Source organism: Salmo salar, chromosome ssa19, assembly GCF_905237065.1.
Source record: "Salmo salar chromosome ssa19, Ssal_v3.1, whole genome shotgun sequence".
NCBI classification, from domain to species: Eukaryota; Metazoa; Chordata; class Actinopteri; order Salmoniformes; family Salmonidae; genus Salmo; species Salmo salar.
In genome coordinates, this window is record NC_059460.1 from 32,828,342 (window position 1) to 32,847,898 (window position 19,557).

The 19,557-nt window shown below is 39.3% G+C and overlaps 1 protein-coding gene across 4 annotated transcripts in view; it reads left to right on the forward strand.

The window, feature by feature from the left end:
- Positions 1–19,244, forward strand: part of LOC106578792 (uncharacterized) — a 98,772-nt gene extending 79,528 nt beyond the window's left edge. Inside the window, exons 9-15 of one of the 4 annotated variants that reach the window (XM_045702239.1) lie at positions 385–642; positions 1,701–1,778; positions 6,675–6,761; positions 7,483–7,660; positions 7,855–8,064; positions 17,945–18,121; positions 18,718–19,244. In XM_045702239.1, coding sequence (XP_045558195.1) covers positions 385–642; positions 1,701–1,778; positions 6,675–6,761; positions 7,483–7,660; positions 7,855–8,064; positions 17,945–18,121; positions 18,718–19,097 — 1,368 coding nt within the window. In that variant the 3' untranslated portion in view covers positions 19,098–19,244. Of the gene's footprint in view, positions 1–384; positions 643–1,700; positions 1,779–6,674; positions 6,762–7,482; positions 7,661–7,854; positions 8,065–17,941; positions 18,122–18,717 lie in introns of all 4 variants that reach the window. The other 3 variants (XM_045702238.1, XM_045702240.1, XM_045702241.1) reach the window with 3 other exon arrangements.
- The last annotated feature ends 313 nt before the right edge of the window (positions 19,245–19,557 follow it).

Genomic DNA, 19,557 nt, shown 5'->3' on the forward strand with positions numbered 1-19,557 from the left:
CTGCTGTCTCTACTCTACTGTCTCTACTGTCTCTACTCTACTGTCTCTACTCTACTGTCTCTACTCTGCTGTCTCTACTGTCTCTACTCTACTGTCTCTACTCTGCTGTCTCTACTCTACAGTCTCTACTCTACTGTCTCTACTGTCTCTACTCTACTGTCTCCACTCTACTGTCTCTACTCTGCTGTCTCTACTCTACTGTCTCTACTGCATCTCAGTTGTATCTCTTATCACTGATTCACTCTTTTATTTACAACTGTTATCAATTTTCTCTTATTGTCAGTAACAGACAAATGCCTCCATTCAGCAAATACTTGTAAATACGTTCACTAAACTCAGTGAATGTCAGTCTTGACCCTGAGAGGACCTCTCCCCTCTCTCCAGGTCCCATCAATGAGCCTGCTGTCTGTCCACATGGGTCTGGACAGAGACAATCAGCAAGCTTCAAGTTGTGGCACTCTGGAGGGTGTCATGGAAAAGCAGGGAGAGAGTCTGGCCACATGGGGGAGATGTGGCACTATGGTGAGAGACCAGGAGCAGCAGGGACAAAGTCTGGCCACATGGGGGAGATGTGGCACTATGGTGAGAGACCAGGAGCAGCAGGGACAAAGTCTGGCCGCAGGGGGGAGATGTGGCACTATGGTGAGAGACCAGGAGCAGCAGGGACAGAGTCAGGTCACAGAGGTGTGATGTGGCACTATGGAGGGTGACCCGGAGGAAAAGACAACACACTCATACAGCTAGTTAGTCCTCTAGTTAGTCAACTAGTCAGTCATCTGGTTAGTCTAGTTAGTCCTCTAGTTAGTCTAGTTAGTCCTCTAGTTAGTCAACTAGTTAGTCATCTGGTTAGTCTAGTTAGTCCTCTAGTTAGTCAACCAGTTAGTCATCTGGTTAGTCTAGATAGTCCTCTAGTTAGTCCTCTAGTTAGTCATCTGGTTAGTCTAGTTAGTCCTCTAGTTAGTCAACTAGTTAGTCATTTGGTTAGTCTGGTTAGTCCTCTAGTTAGTCAACTAGTTAGCCATCTGGTTAGCCATCTACTTAGTAATCTAGTTAGTCCTCCAGTTAGTCAACTAGTTAGCCAGCTAGTTAGTCAGCTAGTTAGTCATCTAGTTAGCCACCTGATAAGTCTAGTTAGTCCTCCAGTTAGTCCTCCAGTTAGTCCTCCAGTTAGTCAACTAGTTAGTCAGCTAGTTAGACATCTGATTAGCCATCTGGTTAGTCAGCTAGTTAGTCATCTATTTAGTCAGCTAGTTACAAAGCTAGTTAGTCAGCTGGTTAGTCATCTGGTAATTATAGTTAGTCAGCTAGTTAGTCAGCTAGTTAGTCAGCTAGTTAGTCAGCTGGTTAGGCATCTTAGTGAATTTGTGCCTTTTCTATCAGATACTATTATCTGAGTAAATAAAAGTGTCATTTTTGTGTCTGGTTGGGATGTGTTGTTCTCTGGCTGATACTGGGATGTGTTCTCTGGCTGATATTGGGATGTGTTCTCTGGCTGATATTGGGATGTGTTCTCTGGCTGATATTGGGATGTGTTGTTCTCTGGCTGATATTGGGATGTGTTGTCTGGCTGATATTGGGATGTGTTCTCTGGCTGATATTGGGATGTGTTCTCTGGCTGATATTGGGATGTGTTGATCTCTGGCTGAAATTGGGATGTGTTGATCTCTTTGGTCATGCATTTCTTTCAAACCTGTCATCAGAATGGGAGTGGGTCTGAGCTGCAGACGATGGAGGGAACCCTGGAGAGGAAACACAAGCTGCAGGTGGGAGGAAAGAAGGTGAGAGGGGAGCAATACTACAGATATTGCATTTATACTACATTTACAAGCGATACTACTACATTTACACTCTATATTACATTTACACTCTATACTGCATTTACACTCTGTACTACATTTACACTCTATACTACATTTACACTCTATACTACATTTACACTCTATATTTAATTTAAACTCTGTCCAACATTTACACTCTATATTACATTTACACTCTATATTACATTTACATTCTATACTACATTTACACTCTATATTACATTTACACTCTATACTACATTTACACTCTATATTACACTTACACTCTATATTACATTTACACTCTATACTACATTTACACTCTATATTACATTTACACTCTATATTACATTTACACTCTATACTACATTTACACTCTATTACATTTACACTCTGAACTACATTTACACTCTATATTGCATTTACACTCTATATTACATTTACACTCTATATTACATTTACCCTCTATACTACATGTACACTCTATATTACATTTACACTCTATACTATAGTTACACTCTATACTATAGTTACACTCTACCACATTCACACTCTATACTAAATATATCCTCTATACTACATTTACACTCAATGCTACATTTACAGTTAATACTCCAATAGTTACACTCTACACTCCAACATTTAAACTCTATACTACATTTACAATCTATACTACAATATTTACACTATACACTACAACATTTACACTCTATAACACATGTACACTTTATAGTACAATGTTTATACTCTGTACTAGACACTACAACATTTATAGTCTGTACTACTTTCACACACTATACTACAGATATTACAACAGTTACACTCTATACTACAGCTACACTCTATACTACATTTACACTCTATAATACAATTACACTCTATATTACATTTACACTCTATATTACATTTACACTCTGTCCAACATTTACACTCTATATTACATTTACACTCTATATTACATTTACACTCTATATTACATTTACACTGCATATTACATTTACACTCTATATTACATTTACACTCTGTCCAACATTTACAGTCTATATTACATTTACACTCTGTCCAACATTTACACTCTATATTACATTTACACTCTATATTACATTTACACTCTACATTACACTTACACTCTATACTACATTTACACTCCATATTACATTTACACTATATATTGCATTTACACTCTATACTACATTTACACTCTATATTACAATTACACTCTATATTACATTTACACTCTATATTACATTTACACTCTATATTACATTTACACTCTATATTACATTTACACTCGATACTACATTTACACTCTATATTACATTTACACACTGTCCAACATTTACACTCTATATTACATTTACACTCTATATTACATTTACACTCTGTCCAACATTTACTCTCTATATTACATTTACACTCTATATTACATTAACACTCTGTCCAACATTTAAACTCTATATTACATTTACACTCTATATTACATTTACACTCTATATTACATTTACACTCTGTCCAACATTTACACTCTATATTACATTTACACTCTATATTACATTTACACTCTCTCCAACATTTACTCTCTGTATTACATTTACACTCTATATTACATTTAAACTCTATATTACATTTACACTCTATACTATAGTTACACTCTGTACCACATTCACACTCTATACTAAATATATACTATATTTACACTCAATGCTACATTTACAGTCTATACTCCAATAGTTACACTCTACACTCCGACATTTAAACTCTATACTACATTTTCAATCTATACTACAATATTTACACTGTACACTACAGCATTTACACTCTATAACACATGTACACTTTATAGTACAGCGTTTACACTCTGTACTAGACACTACAACATTTATATTCTGTACTACTTTCACACACTATACTACAGATATTACAATAGTTACACTCTATACTACAGTTACACTCTATACTACAGTTACACTCTATATCAGTGCTTCACAACCCTCTTCCTGGAGATCTACCGTCCTGTTGAAAACAGACTGAAAACCTTTCAGGACAGTAGGTCCCCAGGAAGAGGGTTGGAGTGAAAACCTACAGGGAAGTTGATTTCCAGGAAGAGGGTTGGACTGAAAACCTACAGGACAGTAGATCTCCAGGAAGAGGGTTGGGCTGCCTTGCTCTATATTATATTTACACTCTATGCTACCATATTTACACTCTACAATACACGTGCACGCTATAGTACAACATTTAGGCTCTATGCTACCATATTTACACTCTATAACACAACATTTACACTCTATATTACATTTACACTCTGTATTACATTTACACTCTGTCCAACATTTACACTCTATACTACATTTACACTCTATATTACATTGACACTCTGTCCAACATTTACACTCTATATTACATTTACACTCTAGATTACATTTACACTCTATATTACATTTACACTCTATATTACATTTACTCTCTATATTACATTTACACTCTATACTACTTTTACACTCTATACTACATTTGCACTCTATATTACATTTACACTCTATATTACATTTCCAATCTGTACTGCATTTGCACTCTATATTACATTTACACTCTATGTTACATTTACACTCTGTCCAATATTTACACTCTATATTACATTTACACTCTACATTACATTTACACTCTGTACTACATTTACACTCTACATTTACACTCTATATTACATTTACACTCTGTCCAAAATATACACTCTGTCCAATATTTACACTCTATATTACATTTACTCTCTATATTACATTTACACTCTATACTACATTTACACTCTATACTACATTTACACTCTGTCCAACATTTACACTCTATATTACATTTACACTCTATATTACATTTACACTCTGTCCAACATTTACTCTCTATATTACATTTACACTCTATATTACATTTACACTATGTCCAATATTTACACTCTATATTACATTTACACTCTATATTACATTTACACTCTATATTACATTTACACTCTATACTACATTTACACTCTATATTACATTTACACTCTATATTACATTTACACTCTGTCCAACATTTACACTCTATATTACATTTACACTCTATATTACATTTACACTCTGTACTACATTTACACACTATATTACATTTACACTATATACTATATTTACACTCTATACTATAGTTACACATCTGTACCACATTCACACTCTATACTAAATATATCCTCTATACTACATTTACACTCAATGCTACATTTTCAGTCTATACTCCAATAGTTACACTCTACACTCCAACATTTAGACTGTACTACATTTACAATCTGTACTACAATATTTACACTATACACTACAACATTTACACTCTATAACACATGTACACTTTATAGTACAACGTTTACACTCTGTACTAGACACTACAACATTTATAGTCTGTACTACTTTCACACACTATACTACAGATATTACAACAGTTACACTCTATACTACAGTTACACTCTATACTACAGTTACACTCTATGACAGTAGGTCCCCAGGAAGAGGGTTGGACTGAAAACCTACTGGACAGTTGATCTCCAGGAAGAGGGTTGGGCTGTAAACCTACAGGACAGTAGGTCCCCAGGAAGAGGGTTGGGCTGCCCTGCTCTATATTATATTTACACTCTATGCTACCATATTTACACTCTATACTACATTTACACTCTATAGTACAACATTTAGGCTATATACTACCGTATTTACACTCTATAGTACAACATTTAGGCTATATACTACCGTATTTACACTCTATAATACAACATTTACACTCTATAGTACATTTACACTCTATACTACAATATTTCATCTTAATATTACATTTACAATCTATACTATATGTACACTCCATGCTACAGACACTACACCATGTACACTCTTTACTACAGACACTACACAAATTATACTCTATACTACAGACACTACACCATGTACACTCTATACTACAGACACTACACAAATTATACTCTATACTACAGACACTACACAAATTATACTCTATACTACAGACACTACACAAATTATACTCTATACTACAGACACTACAACGTTTACACTCCATGCTACAGACACTACAACGTTTACACTCTATACTACAGACACTACAACGTTTACACTCCATACTACAGACACTACAACGTTTACACTATATACTACAGACACTACAACGTTTACACTCCATGCTACAGACACTACAACATTTACACTCCATGCTACAGACACTACAACGTTTACACTCCATGCTACAGACACTACAACGTTTACACTCTATACTACAGACACTACAACGTTTACACTCTAAACTACAGACACTACAACGTTTACACTCCATGCTACATTTACACTCTATACTACAGACATTACACCATTTAAACTCTATAGTACATTGACACTCTATATTACAGCAGTTACAAAATCTACTCTCTATACTACAACATCTAAAACATTTCCAGATAGTTAATGTGTCTGTCTGTTCTCGTCCAGGTCTCCAGATAGGTAATGTGTCTGTCTCTCTGTCTGTCTGTTCTAGGCCAGGTCTCCAGATAGGTAATGTGTCTGTCTGTCTGTCTGTCTGTCTGTCTGTCTGTCTGTCTGTCTGTCTGTCTGTCTGTCTGTCTGTCTGTCTGTTCTAGGTCAGGTCTCCAGATAGGTAATGTGTCTGTCTGTCTGTCTGTCTGTCTGTCTGTCTGTCTGTCTGTCTGTCTGTCTGTCTGTCTGTCTGTCTGTCTGTCTGTCTGTCTGTCTGTCTGTCTGTCTGTTCTAGGTCAGGTCTCCAGATAGGTAATGTGTCTCTCTGTCTGTCTGTTCTAGGTCAGGTCTCCAGATAGTTAATGTGTCTGTCTGTCTGTTCTAGGCCAGGTCTCGAGCATGGAGCTCCCATCATGCAGTGCTTTACAAACAGACACTCTGCTTCTACCAAGACAGCAAGGACACACTGAGGGTGAGAAGAGGCAGGACGCTAGTTCAGACATAAAAGGTCAAATAGGGGGTGCTGGTATTTGTCGTCTTTCATACATGTGTCAGTGTGTTATCTGTGGGTTATAACATACATGTGTCAGTGTGTTATCTGTGGGTTATAACATACATGTGTCAGTGTGTTATCTGTGGGTTATAACATACATGTGTCAGTGTGTTATCTGTGGGTTATAACATACATGTGTCAGTGTGTTATCTGTGGGTTATAACATACATGTTTCAGTGTGTTATCTGTGGGTTATAACATACATGTGTCAGTGTGTTATCTGTGGGTTATAACATACATGTGTCAGTGTGTTATCTGTGGGTTATAACATACATGTGTCAGTGGGTTATCTGTGGGTTATAACATACATGTTTCAGTGTGTTATCTGTGGGTTATACCATACATCTATCAACCCGGGTTATGAGTCGACCCACTCATCACTAACATAGTCGCGCTGTCTGATGGATAAGACATGGGTTTTAATGGTCTTGTTTTCTCTTCAATGTTATTCTTGAAACATCCATATAAACCATGTGTTTATTAATGATTCCAGTAATGTCCCTGTCCTTGTGTTGTGAGATGGGACGCCAGTTGACAGTGATCAGAAATGTGATTTATTCTACAATGTTTCATAAGACAATTGTATTCTCAGTAGTCCCAAATGGACACAATAGTCCAGTAATGTCCCTGTGTCCTCCAGAACTGTGTGTGTGTCCTGTCTCTAACCCTGACGGGAGCAGAGTGTGTCTCAGCCCCGGAGAACACTAAGAAACCGCAGTGTTTCAGTCTGCGCTTAAGAGACGGCTCTGAGTACCTCCTCAACACAGCAACCCGATTCATGATGAAGAAATGGATGCTGAAAATACAAGCCAACACTGGTAAACACAAAATATACAGCATCTCGTTTCTATGGGTAAACACAACTATTGAGTAAAAAGTCTGCAATATTATACTCATAATGAACAGAGAGTTAATATATGCACCTGTTATGTATTTAACAATGCATTGACTATAAATAATTGATGGTGAAGATGTTATATCTCTTGTCTGTGTATCTGTGTGTTTCCTGTAGTGCCCAGTGAGCATGTCTCCTCCATGACGTCACCCAGCGACCCCTTGGTTCAGGACCCCCCTGTCCACTTCACCACCTCTTTTCTCTCACCAAGTACCCACACAGGGACGGCCAGAGCCAAGGAGAGAGTGGTCCTGACCCGAGAGACTCACCGTCAGATCCCAGAGAAACAGCAGGACCCAACATCCGCATCACGTACAGGTCCTCGTGGTAAGAGTCTGGCTCTGGGATATACAGAACCAACCGAAAGTAGGATTTATCCAAATTATTATTTATTACATATAGATGATTAAAGAACACGACAGGAACTCTAATACACTATCACTATACTACTGGTACTCTAATACACTATCACGATTCTACTGGTACTCTAATACACTATCACGATACTACTGGTACTCTGGTACGCTAATACACTATCACTATACTACTGGTACTCTAATACACGATCACTATACTACTGGTACTCTAATACAATATCACTATACTACTGGTACTCTGGTACTCTAATACATTATCGCTATACTACTGGTACTCTGGTACTCTAATACACTATCACTATGCTACTGGTACTCTGGTACTCTAATACACTATCACTATACTACTGGTATTCGGGTACTCTAATACACTATCACTATACTACTGGTACTCTGGTACTCTAATACACTATCACTATACTACTGGTACCCTGGAACTCTAATACACTATCACTATACTACTGGTTCTCTAATACATTATCACTATACTACTTCTACTCTGGTACTCTAATACATTATCACTATACCACTGGTATTCTGGAACTCTAATACACTATCACTATACTACTGGTACTCTGGTACACTAATACACTATCACTATACTACTGGTACTCTAATACACTATCACTATACTACTGGCACGCTGGTACTCTAATACATTATCGCTATACTACTGGTACTCTGGTACTTTAATACACTATCACTATACTACTGGTTCTCTGGTACTCTAATACACTATCACTATACTACCGGTATTCTGGTACTGTAATACACCATCACTATAGAACTGGTACTCTGGTACTCTAATACACTATCACTATACTACTGGTACTCTAATACACTCTCACTATACTACTGGTATTCTGGTACTCTAATACACTATCACTATACTACTGGTACTCTAATGCACTATCACTATACTACTGGTACTCTAATACACTATCACTATATTACTGGTATTCTGGTACTCTAATACATTATCACTATACTAGTGGCACTCTGGTACGCTAATACATTATCACTATACTACTGGTACTCTGGTATTCTAATACACTATCACTATACTACTGGTACTCGAATACACTATAACTATACTACTGGTATTCTGGTACTCTAGTACACTATTACTGTACTACTGGTACGCTAATACACTATCACTATACTACCTGTAAACTAATTCACTGTCACTATACTACTGGTACTCGGATACTCTAATACACTATCACTATACTACTGGTACTCTGGTACTCTAATACACTATCACTATACTACTGGTATACTGGTATTCTAATGCATGATCACTATACTACTGGTAGTCTGGTATTCTAATACATTATCAGTATACTACTGGTATTCTGGTACTGTATTACATTTTCACTATACTACCGGTACTCTGATACATTATCACTATACTACTGGTGCTATGATACACTATCACTATACTACTGGTACTCTAATACACTATCACAATACTACTGGTATTCTGGTACTCTAATACATTATCACTACACTACTGGTACTCTAATGCACTATCACTATACTACTGGTACTCTAATACACTATCACTATATTACTGGTATTCTGGTACTCTAATACATTATCACTATACTAGTGGCACTCTGGTACGCTAATACATTATCACTATACTACTGGTACTCTGGTATTCTAATACACTATCACTATACTACTGGTACTCGAATACACTATAACTATACTACTGGTATTCTGGTACTCTAGTACAATATTACTGTACTACTGGTACGCTAATACACTATCACTATACTACCTGTAAACTAATTCACTGTCACTATACTACTGGTACTCGGATACTCTAATACACTATCACTATACTACTGGTACTCTGGTACTCTAATACACTATCACTATACTACTGGTATACTGGTATTCTAATGCATGATCACTATACTACTGGTAGTCTGGTATTCTAATACATTATCAGTATACTACTGGTATTCTGGTACTGTATTACATTTTCACTATACTACCGGTACTCTGATACATTATCACTATACTACTGGTGCTATGATACACTATCACTATACTACTGGTACTCTAATACACTATCACAATACTACTGGTATTCTGGTACTCTAATACATTATCACTATACTACTGGCACTCTAATGCACTATCACTACACTACTGGTACTCTAACACACTATCACAATACTACTGGTATTCTGGTACTCTAATACATTATCACTATACTACTGGCACTCTGGTACGCTAATATATTATCACTATACTACTGGTACGCTAATACACTATCACTATACTACCTGTAAACTAATTCACTGTCACTATACTACTGGTACTCGGATACTCTAATACACTATCACTATACTACTGGTACTCTGGTACTCTAATACACTATCACTATACTACTGGTATACTGGTATTCTAATGCATGATCACTATACTACTGGTAGTCTGGTATTCTAATACATTATCAGTATACTACTGGTATTCTGGTACTGTATTACATTTTCACTATACTACCGGTACTCTGATACATTATCACTATACTACTGGTGCTATGATACACTATCACTATACTACTGGTATTCTAATACACTATCACTATACTGCTGGTACCTGAATACACTATAACTATACTACTGGTATTCTGGTACTCTAATACACTATTACTGTACTACTGGTACTCTAATACACTATCACTATACTACCTGTAAACTAATTCACTGTCACTATACTACTGGTACTCGGGTACTCTAATACACTATCACTATACTACTGGTACTCTGGTACTCTAATACACTATCACTATACTACTGGTATACTGGTATTCTAATGCATGATCACTATACTACTGGTATTCTGGTATTCTAATACATTATCAGTATACTACTGGTATTCTGGTACTGTAATACATTTTCACTATACTACCGGTACTCTGATACATTATCACTATACTACTGGTGCTATGATACACTATCACTATACTACTGGTACTCTAATACAATATCACTATACTACTGGTACTCTAATACACTCTCACTATACTACTGGTATTCTGGTACTCTAATACACTATCACTATACTACTGGTACTCTAATGCACTATCACTATACTACTGGTACTCTAATACACTATCACAATACTACTGGTATTCTGGTACTCTAATACATTATCACTATACTACTGGCACTCTGGTACGCTAATACATTATCACTATACCACTGGCATTCTGGTACTCTAACACATTGTCACTATACTACTGGTACTCTAATACACTATCACTATACTGCTGGTAGTCTGGTACTCTAATATACTATCACTATACTACCGGTGCTCTAATACATTATCACTATACTACTGGTACTCTAATACACTATCACTATACTACTGGTACTCTAATACATTATCACTATACTACTGGTGCTCGAATACACTATAACTATACCACCTGTACTCTGGTACTATAATACATTATCACTATACTACTGGTATTCTAGTACTCTAATACACTATCACTATACTACTGGTACTCTAATACACTATCACTATACTAATGGTATACTGGTACTCAAATACATTATCACTATACTACTGGTATTCTGGTACTATAATACACTATCACTATATTACTGGCAGTCTAATACATTATCACTATACTACTGGTATTCTGGTACTCTAACACATTATCACTATACTACCGGTACTCTAATACACTATCACTATACTACTGGTACTCTGGTACTATAATACACTATCACTATACTACTGGTATTATGGCACTCTAATACATTATCACTACACTACTGGTATTCTGGTACTCTAACACATTATCACTATACTACTGGTACTCTAATACATTATCACTATACTACCGGTACTCTAATACACTATAACTATTGTACTGGTACTCTGGTACTACAATACATTATCACTATACTACTGGTACTCAAATACACTATTATTATACTACTGGTACTATAATACATTATCACTGTACTACTGGCACTCTATTACACTATTAGTATACTACTGGTACTCTAATACATTATCACTATACTACTGGTATTCTGGTACTCTAATACATTATCACTATACTACTGGTACTCGTATACACTATCACTATACTACTGGTGCTCGAATACATTATCACTATACTACTGGTATTATGGTACTCTAATACACTATCACTATACTATTGGTACTCTCGTACGCTATAACCATACTACTGGTACTCTGATACATTATCACTATACTATTGGTATTCTGGTACTCTAATACACTATAACTATACTACGGGTCCTCTGGTACTCTAATACATTATCGATATACTACTGGTATTCTGGTACTCTAATACACTATAACTATACTACTGTACAGGTGTGCTGTTAAACTTTTCCTAATCTGCTTTTTTTTATGGAACACTGATTTATATAGGTGACCTGTGGAATGCACATGTAATGTTGTCTTGGCAGCACTAGTGCTGGTCAGATAATACATTAAATGGCTACACATGGTTCTATCTGTATGGTTGGTTCCAGTCCAGTGTGCTCAAGCTGTTGTTACATGTGTATCACTTGAGGGGCGCGCATCACCAGCAAAGTCTTCAGTATCACTTTACTTTTGTCATTTATTCAGATGTGGCTCTGGGCTTAGCTATACCACAGCTTCTGCTATGGAAACTAACGGAGCATGGCTTAGTGTCCGTAGTCTCACCTTTACAATGCAGAACACAGGTCGTCTGTATCCCAACCCGTTAGTGTCCGTAGTCTCACCTTTACAATGCAGAACACAGGTCGTCTGTATCCCAACCCGGTAGTGTCCGTAGTCGTACCTTTACAATGCAGAACACAGGTCATCTGTATCCCAACCCGTTAGTGTCTGTAGTCTCACCTTTACAATGCAGAACACAGGTTGCCTGTTTCCCAACCCGTTAAAATCTAAAAACACATTTTACAGGAGCTACATTTTCTTCTTTCTGGCACAGATTCCTGGGACGCTCTTAAAGTGGTACACACAAATTAACCATTGTGAGTAACTATCAATACTATGACAATTTCAACATAAACGCTATTTAATGTGCAAAAGAAAAAATCACAGAAAATTGATTGTTTGCAGTATGGATCAGATGAGATGGAGGTCATTACCACCAAATAAATAATTACATTTTAGGTGTGCCGCAGAATTTTGTATCACATCAACGTGTGCCAGGGTTAAAAAAAGTTTGGGAACCACTGCTTTGTAGAATAGTTGTTTGATGTCATGTCAAACGGCGAAAGTGCAGGTATAGACGTTACCACTAGGTGGACCCAGAGATGCACTCAGTGACAGCTACTGCCAAGTTCCTATGGTCTGAATGAACAGCAGGAGCTTATCAGAACTGTGTAGACAGCTGGCCACTGTCACCATATACTTTGCACACAAACTGCAACCCGCTTTGAGTAAGAAATCATGAATGTATTCACGTGAAATGCCTGGGCCCGCAGGGGGTCTCTCGGTGAACAGGGCAGACTTGGAAAGGGGGCTGGGCCTTTTTGCGGTACGCTTGTAAGGCTCTGATTGTCCGGAATGGGTCCAATAAGTCTTCTACTGTTGTCCTTCTTCGTAGTTGTCTGGTTTCCGGTGACTTGTCGTGGAGTCCTGAGCAGAACTACAGAGTTGATTTTCCTTCCAATCGCTCTTGAAGATGCTTCTTTGAAGATAGGCTAGCTAGCCGTATCAATGGTTCTGCAATGTGGTGATGAGAGTCGCGTAACACGATGGTTTGAGCAGAGTAAAGGGATAGTCCTACCTAAATTTGCTTTTGAAGATACTTTATTTAGGACAGCTAATCAGCTGTACCAGAGATTGTCCAGGAGGTGAGTTTATCGTCTCCACCTTGTGTTGAGAGTCAAAGTTCAAACCACTTTAAACACGCAGCTGCAGCGTCATTGTTTTTCTGGTCTAATGTGTTTTTTTCTTAACCCACCATGTATACCTTTTGCTTGAAAGGGGCAGTTCCGGCAGGCTGACACGCTCTCGGACCACACTACAGGGCGGTGACTGCTCACTGTGCAAAGTTGTGGAAAACAATTATCTCTTATAGATTCTCAAATCACATCCCTCTCTTAACAAAAACACTCATCATTTTTCATGTTATATTTCATTATATTATATGCACAAAGCATAGCATGGAAAAGTCATATATGTAGTGGGTATACTTTCGAAGTTACAGTATTTCCTTTATAACATTTTTAATGACATCACAAAATAACAAACCAACTGACATTAGTGTTCTATAGATGGCATCTGCCAATTTCCCACGTTAGAAATCTAGTTCCAGTAGTTGCTTTTGAACGTGTTAGACTTTCAGCAGGAAAAGGTCTCTTGAGACAAAGCACATTCCTTTAGTGAATTTGGAGAGTTCAGGCCTGGATCTTCTCCCTTGATTTACAACAGGACATGAGTTGTTAATCCCCACTAGTCATTTCCTTCCACCTCTACGGGTGAGAGGGGGTCTGATTTAAGTTATTCATTGCAAACCTGATCTGATCTATTTTGGATTCTAGTGGACAGTCATGACATCGTGTTTCTTGGCCCAACAAGTCTCTTCTTATTATTGGTGTCCTTTAGTAGTGGTTTCTTTGCAGCAATTCGACCATGAAGGCCTGATTCACACAGTCTCCTCTGAACAGTTGATGTTGAGATGTGTCTGTTACTTGAACTCTGTGAAGCATTTATTTGGGGTGCAATTTCTGAGGCTGGTAACTCTAATGAACGTATTCTCTGCAGCAGAGGCAACTCTGGGTCTTCCTTTCTGATGGCGGTCCTAATGAGAGGCAGTTTCATCATAGCGCTTGATGGGTTTTGTGACTGCACTTCAGTTCTTGAAATTTTCCAGATTGACTGACCTTCATGTCTTAAAGTATTGATGGACTGTCATTCTTGCCATAATATGGACTTGGTCTTTTACCAAATAGGGCTATCTTCTGTATACCAACCCTACCTTGTCACAAAACAACTGATTGTCTCAAACGCATTAAGAAGGAAAGAAATTCCACAAATTAACTTTTAACAAGGCACACCTGTTAAGTGAAATGCATTCCAGGTGACTATCTCATGAAGCTGGTTGAGAGAATGCCAAGCGTGTGCAAAGCTGTCAGCAAGGCAAAAGGTGGCTATTTGAAGAATCTCAGATATAAAATATTTTTGGGTTACAACATGATTCCATATGTGTTATTTCATAGTTTTGATGTCTTTTACAATTTAGAAAAGAGTAAAAAATAAAGAAAAACCCTGGAATGAGTAGGTGTGTCCAAACTTTTGACTGGTACTGTATACTGAAAAATATAAACGCAACATAAGGTTGGTCCGTGCACAAATTTGTTTACATCCCTGTTAGTGATCACTTCTCCTTTGCCAAGATAATCCATCCTCCTGACAAGTGTGGGATATTAAGAAGCTGATTAAACAGCATGATCATTACACAGGTGCACCTTATGCTGGGGACCATAAAAGGCCACTCTAAAATGTGCAGTTTTGTCACACAACAAACTGACACAGATGTCTCAAGTTTTGAGGTAGCATGCAACTGGCATGCTGACTGCAGGAATGTCTACCAGGGAATGCCGGATAATTTAATGTTAATTTCTCTACCATAAGCCGCCTCCAATATAATTATTGAGAATGTGGCAGTACGTAGAACCAGCCTCACAAACGCAGACCACTTGTAACCACACAGAAACATCATAAAAAAGAGCTCCGGGAAACTGAGGGCCCGGAATAGGCTCGTTGATACAACGTTGCAAGTTTGCTAGCATCAGCTTCTGGACAGATCCAGTCGATGATTTGATACAATGTTGCACTTCACTAGCAATAGCTCAAGTCAAGACAGATAGAAAGGGAGGCGGACAGACGGAGAAGAGAGATGAATGTGATTGAAAGAACCAGAATTTTCATCAGGACATTTTTTACTGTTTTTGTTTGTCGGCTTTAGGCATATGTCTTTTACTTAGTTAACGATAGAAGTTATAGGCCTACTGCTGCACTGGCCTATAGGCTATCTCTGAGTTATAGGTCTACTGCTGCATTGACCTATAGGCTATCTCTGAGTTATATGGTAGTTATAGACCTACTGCTGCACTGGCCTATAGGCTATCTCTGAGTTATAGACCTACTGCTGCATTGGCCTATAGGCTATCTCTGAGTTATATGGTAGTTATAGACCTACTGCTGCACTGACCTATAGGCTATCTCTGAGTTTTCGGTCTACTGCTGCATTGGCCTACTGGCTATCTCTGAGTTATAGGTGTACTGCTGCATTGACCTACTGGCTATCTCTGAGTTATAGACCTACTGCTGCATTGACCTACTGGCTATCTCTGAGTTATAGACCTACTGCTGCATTGACCTATAGCTAACTCTGAGTTATAGACCTACTGCTGATTTGACCTATAGGCTATCTCTGAGTTATAGGTAAACTGCTGCATTGACCTACTGGCTATCTCTGAGTTATATGTCTACTGTTGCATTGGCCTATAGGCTATCTCTGAGTTATATGGTAGTTATAGACCTACTGCTGCATTGACCTATAGGCTATCTCTGAGTTATATGGTAGTTATAGACCTACTGCTGCATTGACCTATAGGCTATCTCTGAGTTATAGGTGTACTGCTGCATTGACCTATAGGCTATCTCTGAGTTATAGACCTACTGCTGCATTGACCTATAGGCTATCTCTGAGTCATATGTCTACTGCTGCACTGGCCTATAGGCTATCTCTGAGTTATATGGTAGTTATAGACCTACTGCTGCATTGACCTATATGCTATCTCTGAGTTATATGCTGTCATGTCTGTAGCCTCCAATGGATCACAGTGTATCAATGTGTCCATATGAGGCTGGGGCTCTCGCCCTAGTTCAATTTTAACTTTTAGTTTTTTATAATTTTATCCCCTGTATTGCAGTGACCACATAGATGCTCCTCTTTGGGTAGCCATGTCTTTTTGTGTCTCCCTTTTTACCCAATTGGTGGTCGCTGAGCCTGGTCAGGATCTGTATGTTTCGTAGCTGACATTCAGGACTCTTTTCAGGGTTCAGCTCTTGGGTTTCCACTGCTTTGAACTGCAGGGATGTTTTGGGGCTTAATTACAAATGATGCCAACATTTTTTTTTCTCTCTCTCTCTCTCTCTCTCTCTCTCCCTCTCTCTCACCATCCATCGCTCCCCTCCCTCTCCTCCCTCTGTCCCTCTCCCACTTCTCTCCCCTCTTTGTCGCTCTCCTCTCTCTCGCCCTTTCCTGCTCCCTGTCTCTCTCCCTCTCCTCTCTCCCTCTCCTCCCTCTGTCTCTCTCCTCACTGTCTCGCTCGCTCCCCCAATCTCTCTCGCCTGTTCCAAACTCTCTCCCCCCCCTCTCTGTCTCTCTCTGTCTCTCTCCTTCCCGTCCCGCTCCCTCTCTGTCTCTCTCGCCCTGTCCCGCTCCCTGTCTCTCTCCCCCTCCTCTCTCCCTCTCCTCCCTCTGTCTCTTTCCCATCTCACTCCTTTTCTCTCCACCATCTGTCTCTCTCGCTCTCCCCCGTCTCTCTCTCCCCCGTCTCTCTCTCCCCCCTGTCTCTCTCTCCCCCTGTCTCTCTCTCTCCCCCTCTGCCTCTCTCTCTCCCCCCTCTGCCTCTCTCTCTCCCCCCGTCTCTCTCTCTCCCGCCTGTCTCTCTCTTTCCCCGTCTCTCTCTCTCCCCCCTCTGCCTCTCTCTCCCCCCATCTGTCTCTCTCTCTCCCCCCTCTGTCTCTCTCTCTCTCTCCCCTGCCTCTCTCTCTCCCCCGTCTCTCTCCCCCCGTCTCTCTCTCCCCCTCCCTAGAAGATAGCTATGACTCCGTGAGACAGAAATTGTGTGGTAGTTCCAGAGAGAACAGTCCTTCCTCCTCTTCCATCCCTCCATTCTCCCTCCACTCCTCCATCTCCCCTCCTTTCTCCTCTGTCTATAGAGGTGGTCAGGACCGGCTCAGTCAAGTGAACAAGTTTCAGTCATTTACCTCAGGTAAGTAACACGTCACTGACACTAATGCAAGTTCCCCTCACCTCACTAATACCTGCCCCCTAGTTTAACACACTGACCACCTCACTATCACTACCCACCTAGTTTAACACACTGACCACCTCACTATCACTACCCCACCTAGTTTAACACACGGACCACCCCACTAATACTACCCACCTAGTTTAACAAACTGACCACCCCACTATCACTACCCACCTAGTTTAACACACTGACCACCCCACTGTCACTACCCCACCTAGTTTAACACACTGACCACCCCACTATCACTACCCACCTAGTTTAACACACTGACCACCCCACTAATACTACCCACCTAGTTTAACACACTGACCACCCCACTAATACTACCCACCTAGTTTAACACACTGACAACCCCACTTTCACTATCCACCTCGACCACTCACTGCTTCAACTCAGATACACACACAGACCACTCACTGCTTCAACTCAGATACACACACTGACCACTCACTGCTCAGCCCAATAGCTCTCAGACCGGAGCACCTTTAACTATGCTGGGCCTTGAATGGAAAAATAATCTGTCTGGTATTTATGTCCATGTTCTTCTCTCTCAGCAAGGTACCAGAAGATTAAACCAGCGTTGCTGCCCCCAGGAGGCCGAGGCCAGGACTACGGATCAGTGGGCCGGGGTCTGGGCTGTGGGTCAAACTACTCAGTGACTCTGATTATAGGAAACAAGCAGTCTGCAGCTTCTCCCACTCTCAGTTGTGATGGTAGTGGTCCATCTATCACCGGTCACACTGACCCACAGCGCCCCCTGCTGGATGGATGGCAGCACCACTCACATCACCAGGACTCTACTTCAAGAAGGCAGCGTCACCAGCACCAAGCTATGTACCACCACGACCAGGAACCATCTCTGAGGGCCTGCACCAGTCTGCCTCCGCCACGCAAGAAGTCTGTCTTCAACAAGTTCTTTGGGAAGAAAGACTGAAGCTGTTATCAATCAATCACATATTTCTCGTACTTTTCTTTTGGTATTTTCTTTTCAAACTGCATCATTGTCGGTTAAGGGCTTGTTAGTAAGCATTTCAATGTTGTATTTGGCGCATGTGACAAATAAAATTTGATTTGATATTTATGAAGTCCTTTTTACTTTACAGTCCTTTCTTGTCCTTCAGCTGAGTTATAATGGACTGAAGTTATCGTCATAGCAGGACGTCTGAACTCTGATGTCTTGAGTTTGCTATGTGAGGGCTGCTGTACTCAGTATTTTGCTATGTGAGGGCTGCTGTACTCAGTATTTTTACTCAATAAGGATTGGAAACCAAGCAGGCTTTGTGTATTAATGTGTGGTGCTCTTAAATTATACCTGATACATACAGTAGCTAATCTATGTGTGTTTGAACCATCCATGTGTGCTGGTAGTTTAGGATGTGTGTTTGAACCATCCA